At 39.1% G+C, this 23068-nt stretch overlaps 1 protein-coding gene across 2 annotated transcripts in view; it reads right to left on the reverse strand.

Moving 5' to 3' along the window:
• ANLN (anillin actin binding protein) overlaps positions 1 to 23068 on the reverse strand; it is a 64609-nt gene that overhangs the window by 37127 nt on the left and 4414 nt on the right. For both annotated transcript variants that reach the window (XM_025378138.1, XM_025378137.1), the window contains exons 2-8: positions 20920 to 21073; positions 17941 to 18255; positions 10494 to 10879; positions 9098 to 9320; positions 6343 to 6533; positions 5883 to 5990; positions 945 to 1071 (exon numbers count right to left, since the gene is read on the reverse strand). In XM_025378138.1, the coding sequence (XP_025233923.1) occupies positions 945 to 1071; positions 5883 to 5990; positions 6343 to 6533; positions 9098 to 9320; positions 10494 to 10879; positions 17941 to 18255; positions 20920 to 21073 (1504 nt within the window). The remainder of the gene's footprint in view (positions 1 to 944; positions 1072 to 5882; positions 5991 to 6342; positions 6534 to 9097; positions 9321 to 10493; positions 10880 to 17940; positions 18256 to 20919; positions 21074 to 23068) is intronic.

Below are 23068 nucleotides of genomic sequence, written 5' to 3' on the forward strand. Positions count from 1 at the left end.
CGAGGTCAGCAGACTGAGACCATCCTGGCTAACGGTGAAACCCCGTCTCTACTAAAAATACAAAAAGAAATTAGCCAGGCGTGGGGTGGGTACCTGTAGTCCCAGCTACTCAGGAGGCTGAGGCAGGAGAATGGAGTGAACTCGGGAGGCGGAGCTTGCAGTGAGCCAAGATCGCACCACTGCACTCAAGCCTGGGCAACAGAGCAAGACTCCATCTCAAAAAACAAAACAAAACAAAACAAAACAAACTAGGAATAGAAGGAACATACACAACATAACAAAGGCCATATATGAAAGCCCTCAGCTAACATTATACTCAACAGTGAAGGATTAAAAGCTTTTCCTCTAAGATGAGGAACAAGACAAAGATGCCTGTTTTAATGACTTCTATTCAACACAGCATTGAAAGTCCCAGCCAGAGCAATTATGCAAGAAAATAAAAGGCACCTGAATTAGAAAGGAAGAAGTAAAATTATCTCTATTCACAGATCACATGACCATATATGTAGAAAACCCTGGTCTGAGCGCAGTGGCTCACCCCCCTAATCCCAGTACTTTGGGAGGCCGAGGCAAGCGGATCATGAGGTCAGGAGTTTCAGACCAGCCTGGCCAACATGGTGAAACCCCGTCTGTACTAAAAATACAAAAATTAGCTTGGCGTGGTGGCAGGCACCTGTAATCCCAGCTACTCGGGAGGCTGAGGCAGGAGAATCGTTTGAACCCAGGAGGCGGGGGTTGCAGTGAGCTGAGATTGCACCATCGCACTCCAGCGTGGGTGACAGGGCAAGACTCCATCTCAAAGAAAAACAAAAAAAGAAAGAAAATCCTAAAGATTCCCCAAAAAACCATTGAACAAATCCAGCAAAGTTACAGAATACAAAATCAACACACAAAAATCATTTGAGTTTCTACATACTAACCATGAACAATCTAGAAACACTGACCTGTAGGTTCTGTACTGGAAATTTTGGCTGGTGTCTGGTTTTCTGTCACCTTTTCTGTTACTGGAAGTGACTGAGTTTTTGAAACACCTTGGTGTTTTTTGAGGGGAGTGCTCTGACAGTGAGTTTCCTGCAAAAAGCAAATGAAAAAGTAAATTTCATTTCTCAAAACTATAGATTTTATTTCTATGTTATTAAATGAAACAAGATTATTATTAAATATTACTCTGTATAAGTTTCCTTAGAACAAAAGAAACAGTGTGTGTGAATAGGCCCAGTCTTGTTTAGAACACAACAAGCCCTCAGTGCTAGTTCACATTCTTGGTAATTCTCAGTATGTAAAATCTCTTTTGGAGAGGAGGTGGCAAGAAAGAACAAAAATTCACATCAGGGCGCAGTTTTAGATAAGCCAGTAAAAGTGAAAGCCTCTCCATGAAGTCTGGGTATTTGGTAAAATAAAATAAAATAACAACAAAAAAACAAAGTGAAAGCCATACAAGGGAAAAACACCCACCCCTATATCACCCCTTATCTAAACCCACACCTATAACATCTGGCGACAGCTCCTACACATCAGGATTCCATTTAACTATCAGTTACCCAGAGGGCAAGAGCAAGAGAAAACAAGGACAAAAACAGATCAGAAGGTAACGAAAGAAGAGAAGAAATCTTTCCCTCATCTGAGTCTTTTTATTCATTAGCAAGGTTATTTAAGAGGAACATTCACTATTTTTTTTTGCATGTTTAAAGACTTTATATTGTTGTACAGATTATTTCATCAAAGAAATAAAAGAAGACTTTATGAATAAAGTCATAGTAGAAATCATCAAATAAGAGTAAAGATAAAGGCAGCTAACACTTACACAGAGCTCAATATGTGCCAGCCACCTTTCTAAGCACCTTATATCTATTGCCTCACTTAATCTTCCCAATAACCCTCTACATTAGGTACTAGTATCTCCATTTTACAGATGAGAGAGCTAAGAGACAAAAAAGTTAAGTATCTTGCACACAGTTAGTGACTGGCAGAGCCAGTATACAACAAACCCAGGTACTCTTGTTCCAGGTCTAGTTCCAGACTTATTAATAGTCTCTCAAGTTAGAAGCAGCTTTGGATGTGTAAAAGCAATGTAATTAGTGTGAAGATGAGTGGATTAAAAAAATACGCAAAAATGTTTAAAAAACACTAAAAGCATAGTAAATTATCAAATGATTCCACTACAAAATGTATGGTCTCATCTCAACTAAGTCTCAACACTACCCCCTATTCTTCCTATGTCTGAGTCAGCTCTCTCTTCTTTCCTCCACAGTATTTCCCTGTCGCCTTCCCTTTCCTAAGAATGAATGAAACAGGAGGTTTCAGCAGAAAATCCATCAGTGTTTGCTCTCATAGCTCTAAGACTACCAGCATACCTAAATGCTACTTTCCTCTTTCCTTTCATCACAGGAGATTGTCCTCATCAGTTCTGTTCCCTTCACTGTGCTGAGTTCATCCATTCTCACCTCATCCCATTAATTGTCACCCCTTATCCCATCACACAAATTGACTTAGGTCTTAGAAAGGACAAAACACATACAAACCATACTTTTCTTCATCTCCTCTAGTCACTACTTCCTTTCTCCCCTCCACTAGGACCAAACTTCTTCTAAGAAATGCCTGCACTCATTGGCCCTGCTCCTCATGCCCATTCCCTCCTCCACTCAGCACCACCTGCATGCCACCTTCACCTCTTCACTAACACTGCTCTTTGCCACGTTACAGCAAACTTCTCACTTCAAAACCTAGTGGATTTGGCTTGACCCACATTTGAAACACGACAATACCAACCACTCCTTCCTTCTCAAAAGTTTTCTTTCTTCCCTTGACTTTATTTCTCTTTTTTTTGAGACAGAGTCTCACACTATCGCCTGGGCTGGAGTGCAGTGGTGCAATCTCGGCTCACTGAAACCTCCGTCTCCTGTGTTCAAGGGATTCTCCCATCTCAGTCTCCTGAGTAGCTGGGAGTACAGGCACCCGCCACCATGCCTGGCTAATTTTTTTTTGTATTTTTAGTAGAGATGGGTTTTTACCATGTTGGCCGGGCTGGTCTCAAACTCCTGACTTAAAGTGATCCACCTGCCTCAGCCTCCCAAAGTGCTGGGATTACAGGCATGAGCCACCGCACCCAGCCCCTTGACTTTAAAAACACTGCCTTCAACTGCATTTTCCTCCTAGCTCTTATATGTGCAACTTTCTGGGAGGAATTTCACAGGTTTATTGGGAATTATTTAGTACAAAATACTTTAAGAACCCTGCTCTATACTTTCTAGACACAGGCGGAAAGCCATGAGAATATGATATGCTGGCAACCAGGTGAAGAAGGCACTCCCAATAGAAGAGTGATCGACAATGTCAAATGCTACTAATCAACTGAAAATTGATTAGTAGGTGAAGATCACTTACAAATGTGATAAGGATACTGACTCTGTGGAAGGAGTGATAGCAAAGCTTAAGCAGAGAGTTCTAGAGAGAAGGAGGAAACCTGAAAGCAACAAGTAGAAATAACTTGTAGAAGAGTCTGCATGAAAAGGAGGCAAAGAAAAGGAGGGGAACGGGGTCCCGAGAGTTGTTTTTGTTTTCAGATGGCAGATAATAGCTTGTTATATGCTGATGGGAAAGATCAGCAAGTATATTTCTTCCTTCCTTCAAATACAAGTTTGTTGAGCTCCTAACTCTGAGTCAAGCACTAAGAACACAGGTAGAGAAGACTCCCATAGGCAGTGGTGGAATGCAAACTTACAACATTCATGGGAAGATAAATATTCTAGTTGAGGTATACACAGGATGACATGGGTAAAAAAAGTGGGACCCTTTGAGAAAAGGGCCAAGGAAGAATTCCCAGAGGGGATTAATGTTTGACCTATTCTTAATGAAGTGTGAGCTCACCAGGGAGATATTCCTGACAGATAACAGAAGTCAAAGGCAGAGAGATGTGAAAACATGGCATATTTGGCCGGGTGCGATGGCTCACACCTGTAATCCCAGCACTTTGGGAGGCCGAGGCGGGCGGATCATGAGGTCAGGAGATCGAGACCATCCTGGATAACACGGTGAAACCCCATCTCTACTAAAAATACAAAAAATTAGCCGGGCATGGTGGCAGGAGCCTGTAGTCCCAGCTACTTGGGAGGCTGAGGCAGGAGAATGGCGTGAACCTGGGAAGTGGAGCTTGCAGTGAGCCGAGATCGCGCCACTGCACTCCAGCCTGGGCGACAGAGCGAGACTCCATCTCAAAAAAAACAAAAAACAAAAACATAGGTATATTTGAGAAACTGCAAATAGCCTGCATGGCAGGACTGACACATACCTGTGGAGGAGCAGTGGGGAGGCGTCAGGTGAGGAATCATTCTATATGTCAAGCCAAGCAGTTTGTGAATTTTTCTGATGACAACTATGGGGAGCACTCCAAGATTTTAAGCAAGTGAATACGTGAATATGCGACTTTTAAAAATATTTCTCGGCTGGGTGCAGTGGCTCATGCCTGTAACCCCAGCACTTTGGGAGGCTGGGGCGGGTGGATCACCTGAGGTTAGGAGTTCAAGACCAGCCTGACCAACATGGAGAAACTCCGTCTCTACTAAAAATACAAAATTAGTCAGGCACTGTGGCACGTACCTGTAATCCCAGCTACTCAGGAGGCTGAGGCAGAAGAATCACTTGAACCTGGGAGACGGAGGTTGCGGTGAGCCAAGATCACGCCCCGTACTCCAGTCTGGGCAACAGGAGTGAAACTCCATTTCAAAAAAAAAAATTATATATATATATATATTTCTCTGGCAGCAACTGGTAAGGTGGATTGGAGAGTAGCGAGACTAGAAGCAGGGTGTTCAGTATAAAGCTACGGCAGTAACTTTGGTAATAGCAGAGAAAAATATAGAAGACGAGGCAGGTTGGTGACAGATTTAGAAAACTAATCGCTGCACGTGTGTGTTTATGCATATGTGTGCTGGGGCAAGAAGATGGGAAGACACCGTAAACAAGAGGAAGAATCCAAGGAAGAACTTCCAGATTGTTTTAGATGATGAGGTATAGAGTAAACCAACAAGAGAAGACAGAGACTACAAGGGGAAGATACTACAGCAAAGCACAGCAGGCTCTGCTAGCCAACCACACCTAGAGCTCAGGAGAGAGATCAGCACAGTGGAGCTGAACATCATCAGCATTTCAGTGCTTATCGGAATCTAGGTATGTGGACAGGGAAGAGATATTCCAGAGCAACTGAGAAAAAAAGGTTGAGATCAGAACTCTGGGAAATGTGATTTGTTAAGCAAGTGAACTGATAAATCAGTCAAGTAGATCTCTCTCAAAGAATACTGGTTAAATTTACTGTTGTTTTACTTTCTATTAGTCCCCACTGTAAATACAATTCTATTAGCTTAAAAACATATCCTAACACAGTACTTTGAAGACACGTAAATGAAACAGAACACAGCTTACATCGTAGAGATTTTGTTAAAGGCTGACTAACGAACCTTGACCAGAATAAAGAGCAATCTGGGAGGTGTGTGGTGACTGAAAGGATCCCAGATAGTCTAAAGACATGGTGTGTAGGGAAAAGTATACAGTCATCAATGAGAAAAGTAGATGCTCAGAAATATTTCAGAACCAGCATCTAAGTGGAAAGTTAAGTAGACTCTGAAATCAAATGAATGATGAAAATAATTTTCATAAAATTTGATTTTAAGGTCATCAATGAATATGGTGAAGAGTTCCACTGAAATAGAAAATATCACAAGAAAAGCAGAATTGCTTGCACACTTAAGGGATTTATAGGCAAAAAGTGACAGAGTTAATTGGAACAGAAAAGTCTGTAAAGAATTATTTGCCAATACAGAACTACAAATTAGATCCCAACACTATTTGGGGACCACGTCCGCTTTTATATTTCTTGTTTACATTACCTGTTTGGTTTCTAGTTGTTTGCTTTTTGAGTTTCCGCCTTTCTCTGCACTCCATATATTGCCCTTGTCAAATCGGCCACGAAGACATGCTAGTTCTTTTTGACGTTCCTAAACCCATCAAAAGCTGTATTTTACACAAGAGCCAGTAGCATGTTTAACATCCAAACACTACTAAAATTTTCCTTGTTTTCAGTTTTAAACTGTTTAAAAGGTTTAAACAGTTTGCAGTTTAAAAAGTTCACAATACACATGGAATTCATGACAATATTTCTAATTTGAAATGAGTGATACTGTCTACGGCCATACCACCCTGAATGTGCCCGCTCTTGTCTGAAATTAGTGAAACAAAATCAAGATGCTACTTATCTCAGTCAAAAAGACTGGCATCAGAACCCATTTTGATTTCTAGGTTATATGCAGGTATCATGTGATGAATAATGTTAAATACAGTACATCATACCTGCTTGAGCTGTTGTGCTAAATGGGTAGTAGATGAAGATGTGTCTTGCTTGAATAATCTTTCTTGGATGGCCTTTGTATTTGGAGTAATAATGGGGGTTCTATGGGGTGTGCTACGAGCTGGACTTTCTTTGCTGTGTTCTTGACAACGCTCTCCAAAGCGTTCCAGGAAAGGCTTAATTCCTGCTCCTCCTACAGAAAACACACACATTTTTGGAGGCTATTCAAAATAAAAAATTATTATGATTTCTATGGAAAAAGTTCTAAACTACATTACAGCTTCAAAATGCTTTGATTTTATCAGGAATATTCATTCACAAAGTAAACTATAAAAATACTTCAAAATTTTAAAAAGTTTACTTTACTATTCTATTTAAGTACATGCCCTAAAACCTACTCATAGAATTCAGTTATTTAAAAAATAATAATAATTTTAAAAAGGTAGAATGAGGACAGAGCAGTAGGGCTTAGAAAACTCCCAAACTGAACAACCAGAATTTAAATAATTAGAAATTAACTGTATATATATTAATAAATCTACCTTCATCACCAAGTGTGCTGGCCATGGTAACTTCCAATAACTTACATTTCTATAGTCAATTTATTTTATCTTGCTTTTAGGAAGCCTAACATGAAAATAAGGGAATTTTTCCTTTTTCTCCTTCAGAAGGAAAACTAGAGATTATTCATTTTATCAAAAGGACACCTTGATTTTACAGTATCTTAAAATAGTATTTGGTTGGGCACGGTGGCTCACACCTGTAATCCTAGTACTCTGGGAGACCGAGGCAGGTGGATCTCTTGAGCTCAGGAGTTCGAGACCAGCCCGAGCAACATGGAGGAACCCCATCTCTATAAAAAAATACAAAAATTAGCCAGGTGTAGTGGCATGCCTATAATCCCAGCTACTTGGTGGGCTGAGGCAGGAGGATTGCTTGAATCTGGGAGGTTGAGGCTGCAGTGAGCTGAGATCATGCCACTCACTGCACTCCATCCTGGGTGACAAAGTGAGACCCTGTCTCAAAAACAAAAACAGCAAAACAAAACAAAACAAAAAACTCCACAGCACTCATTTGAAACAGTATGAAGTAAATTTAAAGTAGGGCAAATGGGGCATATATCACTCCCATCAAGAGGATTCTAAGGTTGTATTACATAAAAATAGGCTTATCTATATCAGAGATTAGCATATATTTTCCTGTAAAGGGCCAGGCACTAAATATTTTGAGCTTTGTGGGCCATATGCCTCTGTCACAACTATTCTGCTCTGCATTACAGAATGAAAGCAACCACAGACAATATGTAAGTAAATGGGTGTGACTGTGCTCCAATAAAACTTTATTTGCAAAAACAAGCAAAGAGTAGAATTTGAGCCATGGCCATAAATTGAGGACTTCACCTGTCACTTATTACTACTTCAGGCCATATTCCAAACTAGAGTCCATTAAGAATGCAGTGAAGTATCTAAAATAAATATCTCTGAAACCCTGGAAATGTGATTCTAGGTATATCCAGTAGTCAAGAACAATTAAAACACATGCTTCTTATCTAAGCGTTGAGTCTTTAGAAAATTAGGACTAACTAGTCCTATTCCATCTGGGGATCTTGCTATTGTTTCCAATTCTCATTCCAGCTCAACTGGAAATTGCTGATTTCTACCTACCCCATAACCGCTTCCCCACTCTCATTTCTGTTTACTGCCCCTTTTTGATGAACTATAGTTTCTGCAGAGGTTGTATTTTCAGAAAGTTAAACCTTAGAATTAAAAGTCTTTCCAATGAAAATGAACACAGTTCAGAATAAACTCGATTACCATATATTTTAGTCCTGTGTTTCTCAATTAACAGCATGTGGAAGTGTGCCAGAAGATATAAATCACCACAAGATAAATATGGCATTTCCTGGAGTATCAGTTTACTATGGCAAGAAATTTTGAACTTTTATATGTAAATGCTCACACACAATATATACACAGATAGATATAATTGGGGGATGAAGAGAGGTTGATTAATGAGTACAAATATACAGTTTGGCAGAACAAAAAAGACCCAGTGTTTGATAGATCAGTAGGGTGACTATAGTTTACAATAATCTATTGTATACTTCAAAATAGCTACAAGAGAAGAATTCAAATGTTCCTAGCATAAAGACAAGTATTTAAGGTGATGGATATCCTCGTTACACTGATTTGATATTTACAAACTATATGAATATATTAAATCATCAAATATACTTCCAAAATATATATATTATTTACCAATAAACAGCAATTTTTTCAAATATTTCTATCATTTATCAATTTAATAAATAAATAAAATTAGAGGTGGAGTCATTCATATGCACATTCACTTCTCTCTGCTATTAGAGGTGCCTTCATACTCAAGATTGAGAAGCACTGCTCTGCACACTTGGCTACAAGAATGTTTCTCCATTATGCCCCTAAACTGTGATTTCCAGTTAAATATGCTTTGTCTGAATCAAAAAATATAGAAAATAAAATCTAGCAAGATCATCCTGGAAAAAGCATGTTTAAACTGTTAAAATGTAACATATTAAGTCCTTTGACCAGTAAATAGGCTAGTCTACATTAATAAATATTCATTGAATCAACTAAAGCTGAGGTCTCATTTGGAACATTCAGGCATTGGCCCTGGCAAACCATTGCTGTACCATTGACAACTGGATATTTAAAATGTTGAGAATAGATATCCTGAATATAGTCAGCAATAATTTTAAATTTTTTATAAATACATAACCTGGTGTTGTAGATTTGTCTTTAGATTGAGATTGCAGACAAATTTCTCTATTTAGTTCTCCTTTGGACAGAACTGTCTGGGGTAAAGTTGACTTCACAATTGGTTTCGATACCTCCGTTTTCAGAGGACTAATAGGAGTTTTTGGAAGTTCAGGATTTTGTCCCTCACAACTTTTAGCATCAGTGATAGATGTAGTAGATTTCACTGGAGAAGAAGTAGGTTTCTGAAACATGAAAACGCCTAGGGTAAACAACATTCACAATATCTAAAAGTAATCCTATAACAAAACAATTCAAGTCCTATTTACTTGATAGCCTTTATGTAAGATTTATGAAAATGAAATGATTTTGCTCTCTAATAGATCAAACAAATATGCAAGATTTGGGAAAAATACCCAACTTAAAAAATGCTATTATTTAAATTATAATATGTGGGTTAGTCTGCATAATGTATTCATGGGTAATTAAGTATTAGCAGTACGATCACTATTTTAAAAAAAAGTTTTACTCATATTATTGCACTAGTACCTTTATCAAATTTTTAACCATATTAGACCAAATTACATTTTAATTAAGTCAATAAAAATTTAACAAAATAGTATCATGTACTTGATGGTTAATAAATTAAGTACTTATACATAGCCAGGTACTGTGCTAAGTGTTTTATGACTCTTATTAACCCTCCAAATAATCTTTTTTTTCCTATTTTACATACAGAAAAATAAAGCCTTGCAATATTAAGCACCTTGTCCAAAGTCACACTTCTAATTATGTGGTAGAGCTAGGATTCAATGCAGGTCTAATTCTAAAGCCTAGCTGTACACTAAAAGACAATGGTCAGAAACACAAAATTATTTTTCCTTTTTATTTAAGATTTTTTTTTTGAAAACTGTTGAGGTAATACATGCACAAAGTAAAAGTTTCAAACATTTCAAACATTTCAAAAGGATATACGGTGAAAGTATCATACCCTGTTTGGCAATTTGCCTTCCTGGAGGCAACTATAGCTACTAATTTGTTATACATCTTTTCAGGAATATTTGATAAATTTATATAAATTTCTCATTATATATATTTAAAGCATTATAACAGAGGACTTACTTTTCAGTGCTCTCCTTAATGACTAAGAAGAGGTTCTATTATTCCATTATAGACTGGATTTGCATCAAATTAGTATAACTTCAACTGTCAACTGCTAATTGATCTTGGGATAGGGTATCCAACTTAACGATTTTCAGTTTCTAAGAAACTGCTACCTTACAAATACATATAAACTCACTATGCATCTATTATAAAACATATATCCACCCATCCACCTGCACATACACACAGATGTATTATACCACTCATAACAAAAAAAGAAAAGGCTTCCAAAGACCAAAATGATATTGACTTACCACAGAGCTGGAAATTGAGGTATTAACCAAAGATGCATCATCAGCACTTGAGGATGGGGCTTTATTCAAAGAGCCATCGCCATCCCTTTGGGAACAGCATGTAGCTTCCTGCTTAACACTGCTGCTATTGATCCTAGCAGATGCTCCACTTGCAGAGGAAAATTTGGATAAACAAGTGGTACCAGGCTGTTCTTGTACACTGTTTTGTTTTGCAAATGAGTGATTTACATCATCTTCCCAGGAGCAAATAGTTGCAGCAAGGTTGGCCAGACGGCCCCTTCTCCCAACTGGAGCTGCTGAGGCATTTGAAAGTGGTGGTTTGGGAGGGGAAGCAGCCTTTTCCTCTGATGGCATTGGTGAGAAGAGTGAGCTTTCAGGAATATCATCTGAAAATGTTTTCAGAAAAGAGTTAAAAACCACGTTTAAGAGTAATATTTATGTAAAAACCAGGATCACTCTATGCAGAATTTTTAAATGAGATTAATAGGTTTAAGAACCAGTGAAAAGTTCTAGCATGCATGAAACTATCAAGATATTTAAATTTGACATTATCTTTTTAAATCAAATGATATTAAATCCAACATTTAAAAAAAACCTATTATACCTATTTTTTCCATTTTTCGATGGATCATGAAGAAGAAAGGCTATATTTTTAGAATGAATTCATGGTGTTATATATAACATTGCGCAATTTAAAATTATGTATCTCACAGAAACTTTTTGTTTTAAAAATGGATTAGACTATTGCTGTACGGCAGCAATAATGCTGTAACCATTAGCCACTTGTGACTAATGAACACTTGAAATGTGGCTAGAGCAGCTGATAAACGACATTTCATTTCATTTTAATTAACTTAAACATCCACATATGGCTAGTGTCTTCTGTATTGGGTAGCACAGGGTTAGATCAAATCAAAAACAACCAAATGTTTTCCTGGATAGTTACTTCATTTGGAGAGAAATCCCAAATAGTGATATTTAACTGACGAAGAATCTAGGCCTTCCCTAGGGCATGTATATAGGGAATCCAAGGTTCACAACAGTTCCTACTCCACAAATTCAATCAAGGAAAGAGGAATTCCTCCTGTCCAAAGCTTCTACTTCTGCTGAATTTTCAGTTCTGCACCTCCAAAACCTTCTCAGGGATCTTGCTCGAAATAAGCCCCCTCCTTCTCTACAAACTCTTCTCTGCACATAAACACAGTTATGAGTTGTTTAACAATGGGGATACATTCTGAGAAATGCATCATGAGGTGATTTTGTTATGTGTACATCACAGAGAGCACTTCCACAAACATGGTGTAGTCTACTATATAGTTAGGATATGTGGTAAAACCTATTGCTCCTAGGCTAAAAACCTGTACAGCATGTTACTCTACTGAATACTGCAGGCAACTGTACCACAATGGGAAGCAAACATCTAAATATAGAAAAAGCACATTAAAAGTACATTATAATCTTATGAGACTACCATTGTATATGCAGTCTACCACTGACAAAAACATCAATATGTGGTATATGACCATACAGTAGCCCAACCCTTATCTTCAGTTTCACGTTCCCAGTTTCCTTACCAGCAGTCAACTGTTGTCTAAAAATATTAAATGGAAAATTCCAGAAATAAATAATTCATAAGTTTTAAACTGCACACTGTTCTGAGTAGCATGATGAAATCTTGCACCATCTGACCAGGATATGAATCCTTTGTCCAGCATATCCACACTGTAGACGCCACCCGCCCCATAATCACTTTGTAGCCATCTTGGTTATCAGATCGACTACTGGAGGATGCAGTGCTTGTGTTCAAGTAGCCTTTATCTGCCCTAATGATGTCCCCAAAGCACAAGAGCAGTAGCAGTGATGCTGGCAATTCGGATACACTTAAGAGAAGCCGTAAAGTGCTTTCTCGAAGTCAAAAGGTGAAAGTTCTCGACTTAATAAGGAAAGAAAATATGCTGAGGTTGCTAAGATCTATGGTAAAAATGAATCTTCTATCCATGAAATTGTGAGGAAGATAAAAGAAATTCATGGAGTTTTGCTGTCGTACCTCAGACTACGAAAGTTATGGCCACAGTGTGTGTAAGTGCTTAGTTAACATGGAAAAGGCATTACATTTCCAGGTGGAAGATGCACAGAAAGATGGTATGAATGATGGCAATCGGGTTCCGTACTGTCTGAGGTTTCAGACGTCCACTGGTGGTCGTGGAACATATACCCAGCAGATAAGTGGGGAGACTACTGGATTCTCAAGTTTCTCTCACCTTAGAAATAAACATACCGGCAAGGCGCGAAGGGCCCAAGCCTGTAATCCCAGCACTTTGGGAGGCCGAGGCAGGCAGATCATTTGAGGTCAGGAGTTCGAGACCAGCCTAATTGACATGGTGAAACTCCGTCTCTACTAAAACATAAAATTAGCCACACGCGGTGACGGGTGCCTATAATCTCAGCTATTCAGGAGGCTGAGGCAGAGGAATTGCTTGAACCCAGGAGGTGGAGGTTGCAGTGAGCCAAGATTGTGCCATTGCACTCTAGCCTCGGTGACAGAGCAAGACTCCCTCTCATAAACAAACAAATATACATCCTGGCAAGGAGTGGCGGGCTCACGCCTGTAATCCCACCACTTTGGGAGGCCAAGGAGGGTGGATTGCTTGAACTCAGGACTTCGAGACCAGCCTTGGCAACATGGCAAAATCCCGTCTCTATAAAAAATGCAAAACTTAGCTGGGCTTGGTGTTGCGCCTTTAGTCCCAGCTACTTGGGACACTGAGGTGGTAGGATCGCTAGAGCCTGGGAGGTGGAGGAGGTTGCAGCGAGCTGAGAGCGTTACCACTGCACTCCAGCCTGAGCAATGAGGCGAGGCCGTCTCAAAAAAAAATAAACATCCCCTCATTGATATACATCCTCTTTAACTACTGGCCCTCTTTCCCTACACAATATTCACTCACCACTTAACTCACTCAACTGAACTTCTGCCTGTACCACTGCCCTGAAGTTGGTTTTGTCATTGTCACTAGATGCCAGTTCACACTTTGCAGGCTTTGTATTTCTTGACATCTCTAAAATATATCACTCGCTTTCTATTTGTGACATCATTCTCTACTGTCCTTCCTGGCTTATCCTTCACAGTCTTCCAACTACCAAATACCTCCATTTGGCTCGCCCAGATATCCCAAATAACATATCTGAAGGTGAAATTGCCCTGAACATATTCCTCCTCATCTTAGGAAAAGACATCGCTAACTATCCAGTCACTGGGGCCAGGAATCTGACCTCTTCCTCCCTTCTCCCTCATCCTCCACCATCCAGTCATTAGGTCCTAGAGTCTGTTTCCTATATCTCTCAAATCCAGCTTCTTCTCTTCATTTCCACAGTCCTTCACTCTTTGCAACTAGATTATATTTTACTTTATTTTATTTTTTGAGAAAGAGTTTTGCTCTTGTTGCCCAGGCTGGAATGTAATAGCACGATCTCGGCTCACTGCAACCTCCGCCTCCCGGGTTCAAGAGATTCTCCTGCCTCAGCCTCCCGAGTAGCTGGGATTACAGGCATGCACCACAGAGTATAGTCACAAGAGCTAGAGGTCTTATTAAGCCTATTCCTAAAACATGACAATAAAACTGTCATCTGCTGATAGGACAGTGCTTATTCTAGGGAAAATAACAGAGGTATATAAAGGATATTGCAGGGGGTCAGGGAGGCTTTTCTGGAGGAAGAGACTCCTTAAGCTGGACTCTAAAGGACAACTGGCTTCAGAGAATGGAGATAATCTAGTCAGAAAAACAAAAATGTATGGAAAGCAGAGGTAAGTAACACGAGCAGAGTGTGTGTATAAGTAGATCCTATTCTGGTGTTTAAAGCAAGCAGTAGAAAAGCAAGAGTTACATTTTTTTTTTCCATTCTGAATGTGTCAAAATAAGGAGATACGTTTGAAAAAGCAGCAGGTCCAGACTGGAATTTAATCAGTTGATGGGGAGGTCCTGGGAGAGTTTAAAGCAGAAGCAGGCAAGTGTTTTAGAAAAATCATGCTGGTGTGAGAATTGAGGAGGGACTGGACAGGGCAGAGGTTTGAAGCAGGAAGAACAGTTAGAAGGCTAATATTATAATCTAGGTGCAGGCAGGATGTGGTGGCTCACATCCCAGCACTTTGGGAGGCTGAGGCAGGCGGATCACCTGAGGTCAGGAGTTCGAGACCAGCCTGGCCAACATAGTGAAACCTCGTCTCTACTAAAAATACAAAAAATTAGCTGGGTGTGGTGGCATGCACCTGTAATCCCCGCTACTCGGGAGGCTGAGGCAGGAGAATCACTTGAACCTGGGAGGCAGAAGTTGCAGTGGGCCAAGATTGTGCAACAGGGCAAGTCTGTTGCAAGTCTTGCCTGGGCAACAGGGCAAGACTCCATCTCAAAAAAAAAAAACAAAAAAAACAGCTTTATCGAAGAGGCAATGTAATAGCTCTCTTGATTCCCTGTGCAGAGCAGGGCAGAGAGTAGCAGTTTAGGGCAGTTTTACAGTCATATTTATACCTACTCTTAATTGCATGCACATTAAGCAGCAGCTTATGAAGAAATATCTAGGGAAGGGATAGTAACTTCTGGGTCATTGCCATGGAAAGGGGTGGTAACGCCTGGGTGTTGCCATGGCGATGATAAATTGACATAGCACACTGGTGGGCATGTCACTGGAAAGCTGCTTACCCCTAGGCCCTGTTTTAGCTAGTCCTCAATTTTTTTTTTTCATTTCTTATTTCTTTGTTGTTGTCATTTCTCAATCTTGTTCAGTGTCCAAGTCCCACATCTGGAGTCAAGTCCTATCTCTTACCTCACCACTACTAAAATAAATAGGTATTGATTGATACCATAGACTATGCTATGTGCCAAAAAACATCAGGTGGCCGGGCGAGGTGGCTCACGTCTATAATCCCAGCACTTCGGGAGGCCGAGGCAGGTGGATCACCTGAGGTCAGGAGTTCAAGACCAGCCTGGACAACATGGCGAAAGCCTGTCTCTACTAAAAATACAAAAATGGCCAGGGGCGGTGGCTCACGTCTGTAATCCCAGCATTTTGGGAGGCCAAGGCGGGCAGATCACGAGGTCAGGAGATTGAGACCATCCTGGCTAACACAGTAAAACCCCATCTCTACTATTAAAAATACAAAAAAAATTAGCCAGGCATTGTGGTGGGCACCTGTAGTCCCAGCTACTTGGGAGGCTGAGGCAGGAGAATGGTGTGAACCTGGGAGGCGGAGCTTGCAGTGAGACAAGATGGCACCACTGCACTCCAGTGTGGGCGACAGAGCAAGACTCCGTCTCAAAAAAAAAAAAAAAAATTAGCTGGGTGTGATGGTGTGCGCCTGTAATCCCAGCCACTCAGGAGGCTGAGGCAGGAGAATTGCTTGAACCTGCAAGGTGGAGGTTGCAGTGACCCGAGATCATGCCACTGCACTCCAGCCTGGGCAACACAGTGAGACTCTGTCTCAAAAACAAAAACAAAAACAAAAAAATCATCAGGCAGGTCATAGGAATTAAGAGCTCTAAAGTCAAACCATTGGGATTTGAATTTGAGCTGGCTAACCAGGACAGGTTTATTAGCCTCTATGAACCCAGTTTCCCTCCTCTATAAAATGAAGATAAAAGTAGTTTATATCTCAAGATTATAAGAATTAAAAGCTATTAGAATAAAAAAATTTACATTAAAATAAAAAATATTTGCAATGCCTAGCATTTTACATACTGTTTGCTCTTGCAATTATTATCATCACTGTCAGAAAACATAATCTTAAACTCTCTGCTAATTCTTATCAAAATTTCAGTTAAAAGAAAAGAATTGATATGTATGGAAGACTGCCTGAAATACATGTAGTCCATCTGGTTTAATCCAGTCTAAAATAGCTGTCATCTATCCAGCCCCATTCTTCAGATCACTTGATCTCAATTCTGGCTATGCATCATAATTACCTAAAGAGCTTTAAAAAAAATAAGACAAAAGCACACCTTGGGGTTCCACCACATTTCTGAAATTCTAATCCTATGGTCTATGTGATTCTGATACAATCAGCCAGGCTGAGAACCACCTAAGGAATGCTTCCTTGGGTGAGGCCCAGTAGCCACTGAGCTGTCTGCAAGCACCGTGGGGTCTACCTGCACTGTGCTAGCTTACTTTAGAAATGCTTCTACTGCCAGGTGCGGTGGCTCATTACTGAAATCCTAACACTTCGGAGGCCAAGGCAGGCACTTCCTTGAGGTCAGGAGTTCGAGACCAGTTTTGCCAACATGGTGCAACTCCATCTCTACTAAAAAATACAAAAAAAATTAGCTGGGCATGGTGGCACACACCTGTCATCCCAGCTACTCGGGAGGCTGAGGCACGAGAATCACTTGAACCTGAGAGGCGGAAGTTGCAGTGAGCCAAGACTGTGCTGCTACACTCTAGACTGGGTGACAGAGTAAGACTCTGTCTCAAAAAAAAAGAAAAGAAAAGAAAAAAGAAATGCTTCTACTGAGCTTGGAGCCAGGACATCTGCCTACCTTGAGAAACCTTATAGGTTTCTTAGCTCCCACAAAGTCATATTTAAGGACACATGAAAGAAAGTTCTCTCAGGTCTTACTGCCAAATCTCAAGTCTTAGTGCCAAAGATGGTTCTGCTTTTAGCTTGTTAGTCACGTAACTGATAAGTGTTTCACGTCTTCACATGGGCCACTAGCAAAAGGAAGACTTTACAGTCTGCATTTAATAAAATGACTTTACTTTTCACTTCTTTGTTTTTCCTTCCCGTATTTTCTCTTCACCTTGACTTCTTTACTTTTCTTGTTTTGTAATACAGATATTTTTATAAGTCATCTCAAGGCTTTGTTTTTTTTTGTAACAAGGCAAGCGATAAGTGAAATTGATCATAGCATAAATAACTCTGTTGCATAATTGTTGCTTTACTTCTCAGGTTCCCCTTCTGATGATAGGCTCATGAAAGGCAAGGATCAAGTCATTTCATTCGTTTCCAGCACTGTGCATAATAAAATACTTTGTAGGTGCTCTATTTATATTTTTTGACATTTTATTTCTCCCCTGCCGAACAGCATTGCATACCTTAGTCCCTCAAGTTTATTTAATTATTGAATCCATGAAATAGGATTTCTTTAACATGGAGCTGAGGGTTAGCAATGCTAATGACACGTATAGTTTGTTCTCAACTATTTTTCGTTGCAGATATTAAGGTAATGCATAAGATCAGGTTTCTACGAACTAGTCCAAGAACCTCATTGTGATCTACTTCAATTTAAACAAAACCAACGTATACTACTGGTAGACAAACCATTTGCAAGCAAAGGATACTCAACATATAGATAAAACAAAAGCATTTACTTTTCATGAGTTAACTGATAAAATGTTTAACATACCAAACTGCATCTTATTGGAACAGATGTATGGGCCATACCATCTATACAATTCATACCTGTCATATCATCATTATCCCAACGGCGCCGTTGCTCTGCAAGTTTTTGCATACGTGTTTTAACTGAGGAGGCTGCAGTTGCTTCCAATCTTGAGTTCAGCCCTCTCCTCATGCCCAGCAGTGATGCCGGGACAGCCACAGAATCATTGACGGTATCTGCTGCTTGTGGCTGCACCTGAGGAGACACAGGACTTGGAGAACAAGATTTTGCAGACGATGACTCAACTGGTTGTTTATTTTCCAAGTTAGAAACTTCTACTTCAGTGTTGTCAGAACAGTGTTTTTTTGATGGTGATGGTTTCGTACAAGATTTCTCTACATTAAAAAAGAGGAAAAAAGACATTCAAAATTTGCAATTTTTCACAGCATGAAAAACTTGAGGGTAGATACTTAACAAATTAATAAAACATCACCCCTCCCTATTCTTTTAAATGATTTTAGTTACAACCAGAAATATGTAAAACCCCATTCTCTTTCAGCAACTTAGAAATCTGATATGAAAGATCTTTTCAAGCAAACATAATTTATGGTATAAAAACCTTAATGAAAAGATATTTAGAGCTAAGCTATGGGGATGCAAAGGCATAAGACGGATGCAATGGACTGTGGGGATTTGGGGGTAAGAGCGGGACAGGAGCAAGGGATAAAAGATTACAAATATGGTGCAGTGTATACCGCTCAGGTGATGGGTGCACCAAAATCTCACAAATCACCACTAAAGAACTTACTCATGTAAACAAATACCACCTGTACCCCAATAATTTATGGAAAAATAAAAATAAAGACATTTAAATAACATTTTCAAAATATATTGCGTAACACTTTATATAGTGTTAAGACAACAGTAAATAGAAAGTGCATACACACAGAATAAGAAAGCATTCTAACAGATTTTAAAGATTATACAGCCTAATCACCTCACCTTCAAATATGAAATATCAAGCCTAGAGAAATTCAGTTACCCACCTAAAGTCACACAGCTGAGCTAAGTGTAGAAACCAGGTTTTCTGTTTTTGAAACTTTCTTTCATGGAAAATAACTAATAAGCATGGTTAGAAGGGCAATTGGCTTGAGGTTTAGGATTATGACAGGCGACAGAAAAAGTGACTGAATTATCTGGTCAATACCAAACAAATTCACCAGTACGGATATTTAACATTTCATATTTCAAGCTTCTATGAACACCTACAAAATAAATGAAAAAGCCCTAAAATTAAAAAAAAAAAAAAAATTATCATAACCATAAGGCATATTATTTCTAACTACAACTGAGTTTCAATATATCTTCTGGAAAATTAATATTTTAAAAGAATGTACATTTCATATTAGGTCAGTTTCATCAATTGCCTAACCAAATGTTCTGGCAGTGACCAAAGTAGTATCAGGGATAAATCATGATTGCCCTTGTTGACATCAACCTAAGTAAATATACATTATGAAACTTTCTTATCTATTTTTTCCTTACTCCACTTTTTTGTCTCTTTTTTCTTTTTTTGAGATAGGGCCTCACTCTGTCACCCAGGGTGGAGTGAAGTGGTGCAATCTCAGCTCACTGCAGCCTCGACCTCCTGGGCTCAAGTGATCCTCCCACCTCAGCCTCCCGCGTAGCTGGGACTATAGATGTGCCACCATGCCCAGCTAATTTTTGTATTTTTTGTAGACAGGGTTTTGCCATGTTGCCCAGGCTGGTCTCCAACTCCTGAGCTCAAGCACTCTGCCCACCTCAATCTCTCAAAGTGTTGGGATTACAGGCGTGAGCCACCACACTTGGCTCTTTTTTCTTTTCTTTTCCTTTTTTTATTTTGGAAACTTTCTAATGTTTTGTAACTCATTTATGGATCTATTTACTATGAACACACCTAATAATTTTTGAAAGTGTTCCTGCTTTAACATGCAATACCATCTGGAAATACAGAATTATTCTAGTTTACAATTATCTAAAACAGTAAATGTAAACTTCTACCTAAACATCAAAATGTAGTTTTGAACTTCTATCTAAGCATCCAAACACTAGTTTTCAAATACATAGCACTCAATAGTACAAACCCATCTCACAGGGAAAACAGAAGATCCTGGACTAGGGACAGGCCCCTATTTTCCTGGCTGAATGCCATATAATATGTAATGTATTTCCTTCGCTCTCCCTTCAAAATGGATAAATGTATGAACACTAATTTTTGTTCTATGACTAGCTTCCAAAATAACTGAGCTAGCCCCATGTACTCTTCTCTTTAAAAAAAAAAAAAAAAAAAAAAAATTGGTTTTCCCTCTGTAATTTTTTCTATATTTTATTTTACAGTGGTATTACAGTATTTTACAGATGTACTAAGGAAGATTATTATCTCCAGACTATTCCACACTCCAGGAAAAGACTAAGGAGGCTGGCTGATGCTGGCTGGGAATCCTAGGATTGAGGGAAGAGTAAGACTACAGGTGAGTTTGTGTTTGTGTTTGTGTTGTGTGTGCTTGTGTTTAATTCCACCACTTCCGGAGATTTAACAACCTACACTTTAGAGTCGGTTCAGCAAATAGAGGGTGAAAAAGGTTCATTAAATGTCAAGCACTGGCAGTGTGCCTTCCATTGCCTTGCTAGTACCAGAGACACCATCCACACTCTGTGGCCAGCTGTTCTGCCACCTCTGGGATAAAAAACTACACACTACTGTAAGCATAAATGTTACCCTACTCCTTTATTTTTCTTCACTTGAAGTTTTAAGGATAACTTCAGATTGGAGAAAATAAAGTTCAATCAATTAATTTGAAATATTTGTTAGAAGAAACTCTGTTCCAACCCGATGGGTTCTAGGCCTAATATAATAACTCTGAAATAGAATAGAAGGCTGTTATTTCTCCCAGGGGCTGTTACATTTGTCTCCCAAAGAGCTTGGTTCTTCTATATGCTAACGAAATGTCCGGGGCTTGCCTCCTTCAAAAGAAAAAAAAAAAGCAAATGTTATTTTTCCCCACAAAGTCTATTACCTTCACCACCAGAGAGGGGCTGCTGGTTACTTGCTTCTGAAAGTGGCTGTCTGGCTCGCTTAGCATGAGTCATAGACCTTGGAGCTGCTGTGGGTCTCTCAGCCATTTTTCTCTGAAGATTCTCTCGCCTGGCACGGGTTCGCTCCAGCAGTTTCTATACAAATAAATATATCAGTGTTAAAACGCAAGTTTAATCAAAAGTTCATAAAATTGCAGTATCTTCTAAAATCACCAATTGCCACATAGGATGACAGTTAAACACATTTCAAAAGTGAATCCTAAGCAATTACATCAAGATTCACTAAATGAGCACCCCAATATCATAATTATTATAGGAACATTACAGGGGAAATAAAATGTGTAAAGTTACTTATATAAGATTTTTAAAGGCCACAAATTCTTTGTGCTTTCATCAAAAGACAGAATCTATTTCTTTACCCTTGAATCTGGGCTGGCCTTGTGATCTGCTTTGACCAATAAAATATGGAACAAGTGATATTGTGAGACTTCTAGGCATCAAGAGATTTTACAGTTTGGGGTCTCTCTCTCTGCCACTAAGTGAACATGCCCAGGTTAAGTCTATTAGAGACACATGGCCCAGCTGATGGTCAGTATCAACTGCCAAACATGTGAATAAGGCCATCCTAGACCATCCAGCTCCAGATAATCTGCCAGATCACTGAAGATTCCTGCATGACCACTGGAGAGACAAGCAGAAGAACAGCCCAGCTGAGCACAATACAAATTGCTGACCCACTGAATCCTGAGAAAATAGAGTATTGTTTTAAGCCACTATGGTAGGCAAAATAATGGTCCCTCAAAGATTTTTTGTCCTAATACCCTAAACCTCTGAATATGTTGCCTCACAGGGCAAAAGAGACTTTACTGATGTGATTAAGAATCTTTAGATGGAGATAATTCTAGATTATCTGGTCAGGCCCAACATAATCACAAAGGTCCTTACAATGGAAAACAGAGAGGCAGGAAGATGAGAGTCAGGGAAAATATGACAATGGAAGCAGAGGTCAGAGTAATGTGATTTGTGGCTTTGAAGATGGAGGAACGGGACAAGCCAAGATATGCAGATGGCCTTTAGAAACCCAAAGTTAGGAAAGAGATTCTCCCCTACAGCCTCCAGAAGAAACACAATCCCACTGACATATTGATTTTAACAAAGTAAAATCCATTTCAGATTTCAGAGTGAGACTCTGTCTCTAAAGAACTGTAAGATAATGAATATGTTATTTTAAGCCACTAAATTTGTGATAAGTTGTTACAGCATCAAAACTAACATAGCCCCTAAAATCTGGGATGGTGGTAAGCAGCAAGAGATAAATAACATATTAGTCCTTTGAAAACATAAAACACTTCCTAAGAGGAAAGAAAAACAAAATAGTCTTATGTTTTATTTAATTAAATATTAACATATAATAAAATGGTTTTAAATTGAAATCTTAGCCATTGCATAAAGTCATGAACACTCCTTTCTACTCCAAATCAACTGATGTTCCTATTTTAAGTCAATTTAAGTAAATCTCAAACACAAGACCCTGTGAAACAATTCATTTTCTTTCAAATGCACACAACTAAAGGAGGTATGCAGATTATTATTACCGCCTTGCATACTCAGATACAGTAGTTAGTACAGGCTGAAAAATTAAATTCCATTTGACTCTTTTTAATTCCTTAAAATAGAGTAACAATTTTTTAAAAATCTGAGTATGTAAAAGAAACATGAGCTAAATATGAAAGAAGGCACACTCTCTACTCTTCTTAAGAATGATTTCTAATTTAAAGTTCATTGAAAAAAATGACACTAAATTGAAATGCTCTAATCACTGAAAAAATAATTTATGAACCAAATGGCTTCCAAAACACAAGACCTTCACCCACTAAATAAAAGTCCTTCAAAAAATTCAAGAATAAGCATATTGTTTCACAAATCCATATATGACTGATAATTTCTCCCATGATACAATACGAGAACTAAAAATAAAATACTAATCCTCTCAATCAACTGAACAAACCCCCTCTTGATGAAGGGGACCCCAGAGAAACCTTAAAAACTGAGTGCTCAGCCATGATGGGACAGGAGGCTGCATGCACCTTGTTATACCCCTCCTTTTGCTGTTTAGACGCAATAACTGAT

The sequence above is a fragment of the Theropithecus gelada genome, chromosome 3 (genome assembly GCF_003255815.1).
Source record: "Theropithecus gelada isolate Dixy chromosome 3, Tgel_1.0, whole genome shotgun sequence".
Taxonomy (NCBI): domain Eukaryota; kingdom Metazoa; phylum Chordata; class Mammalia; order Primates; family Cercopithecidae; genus Theropithecus; species Theropithecus gelada.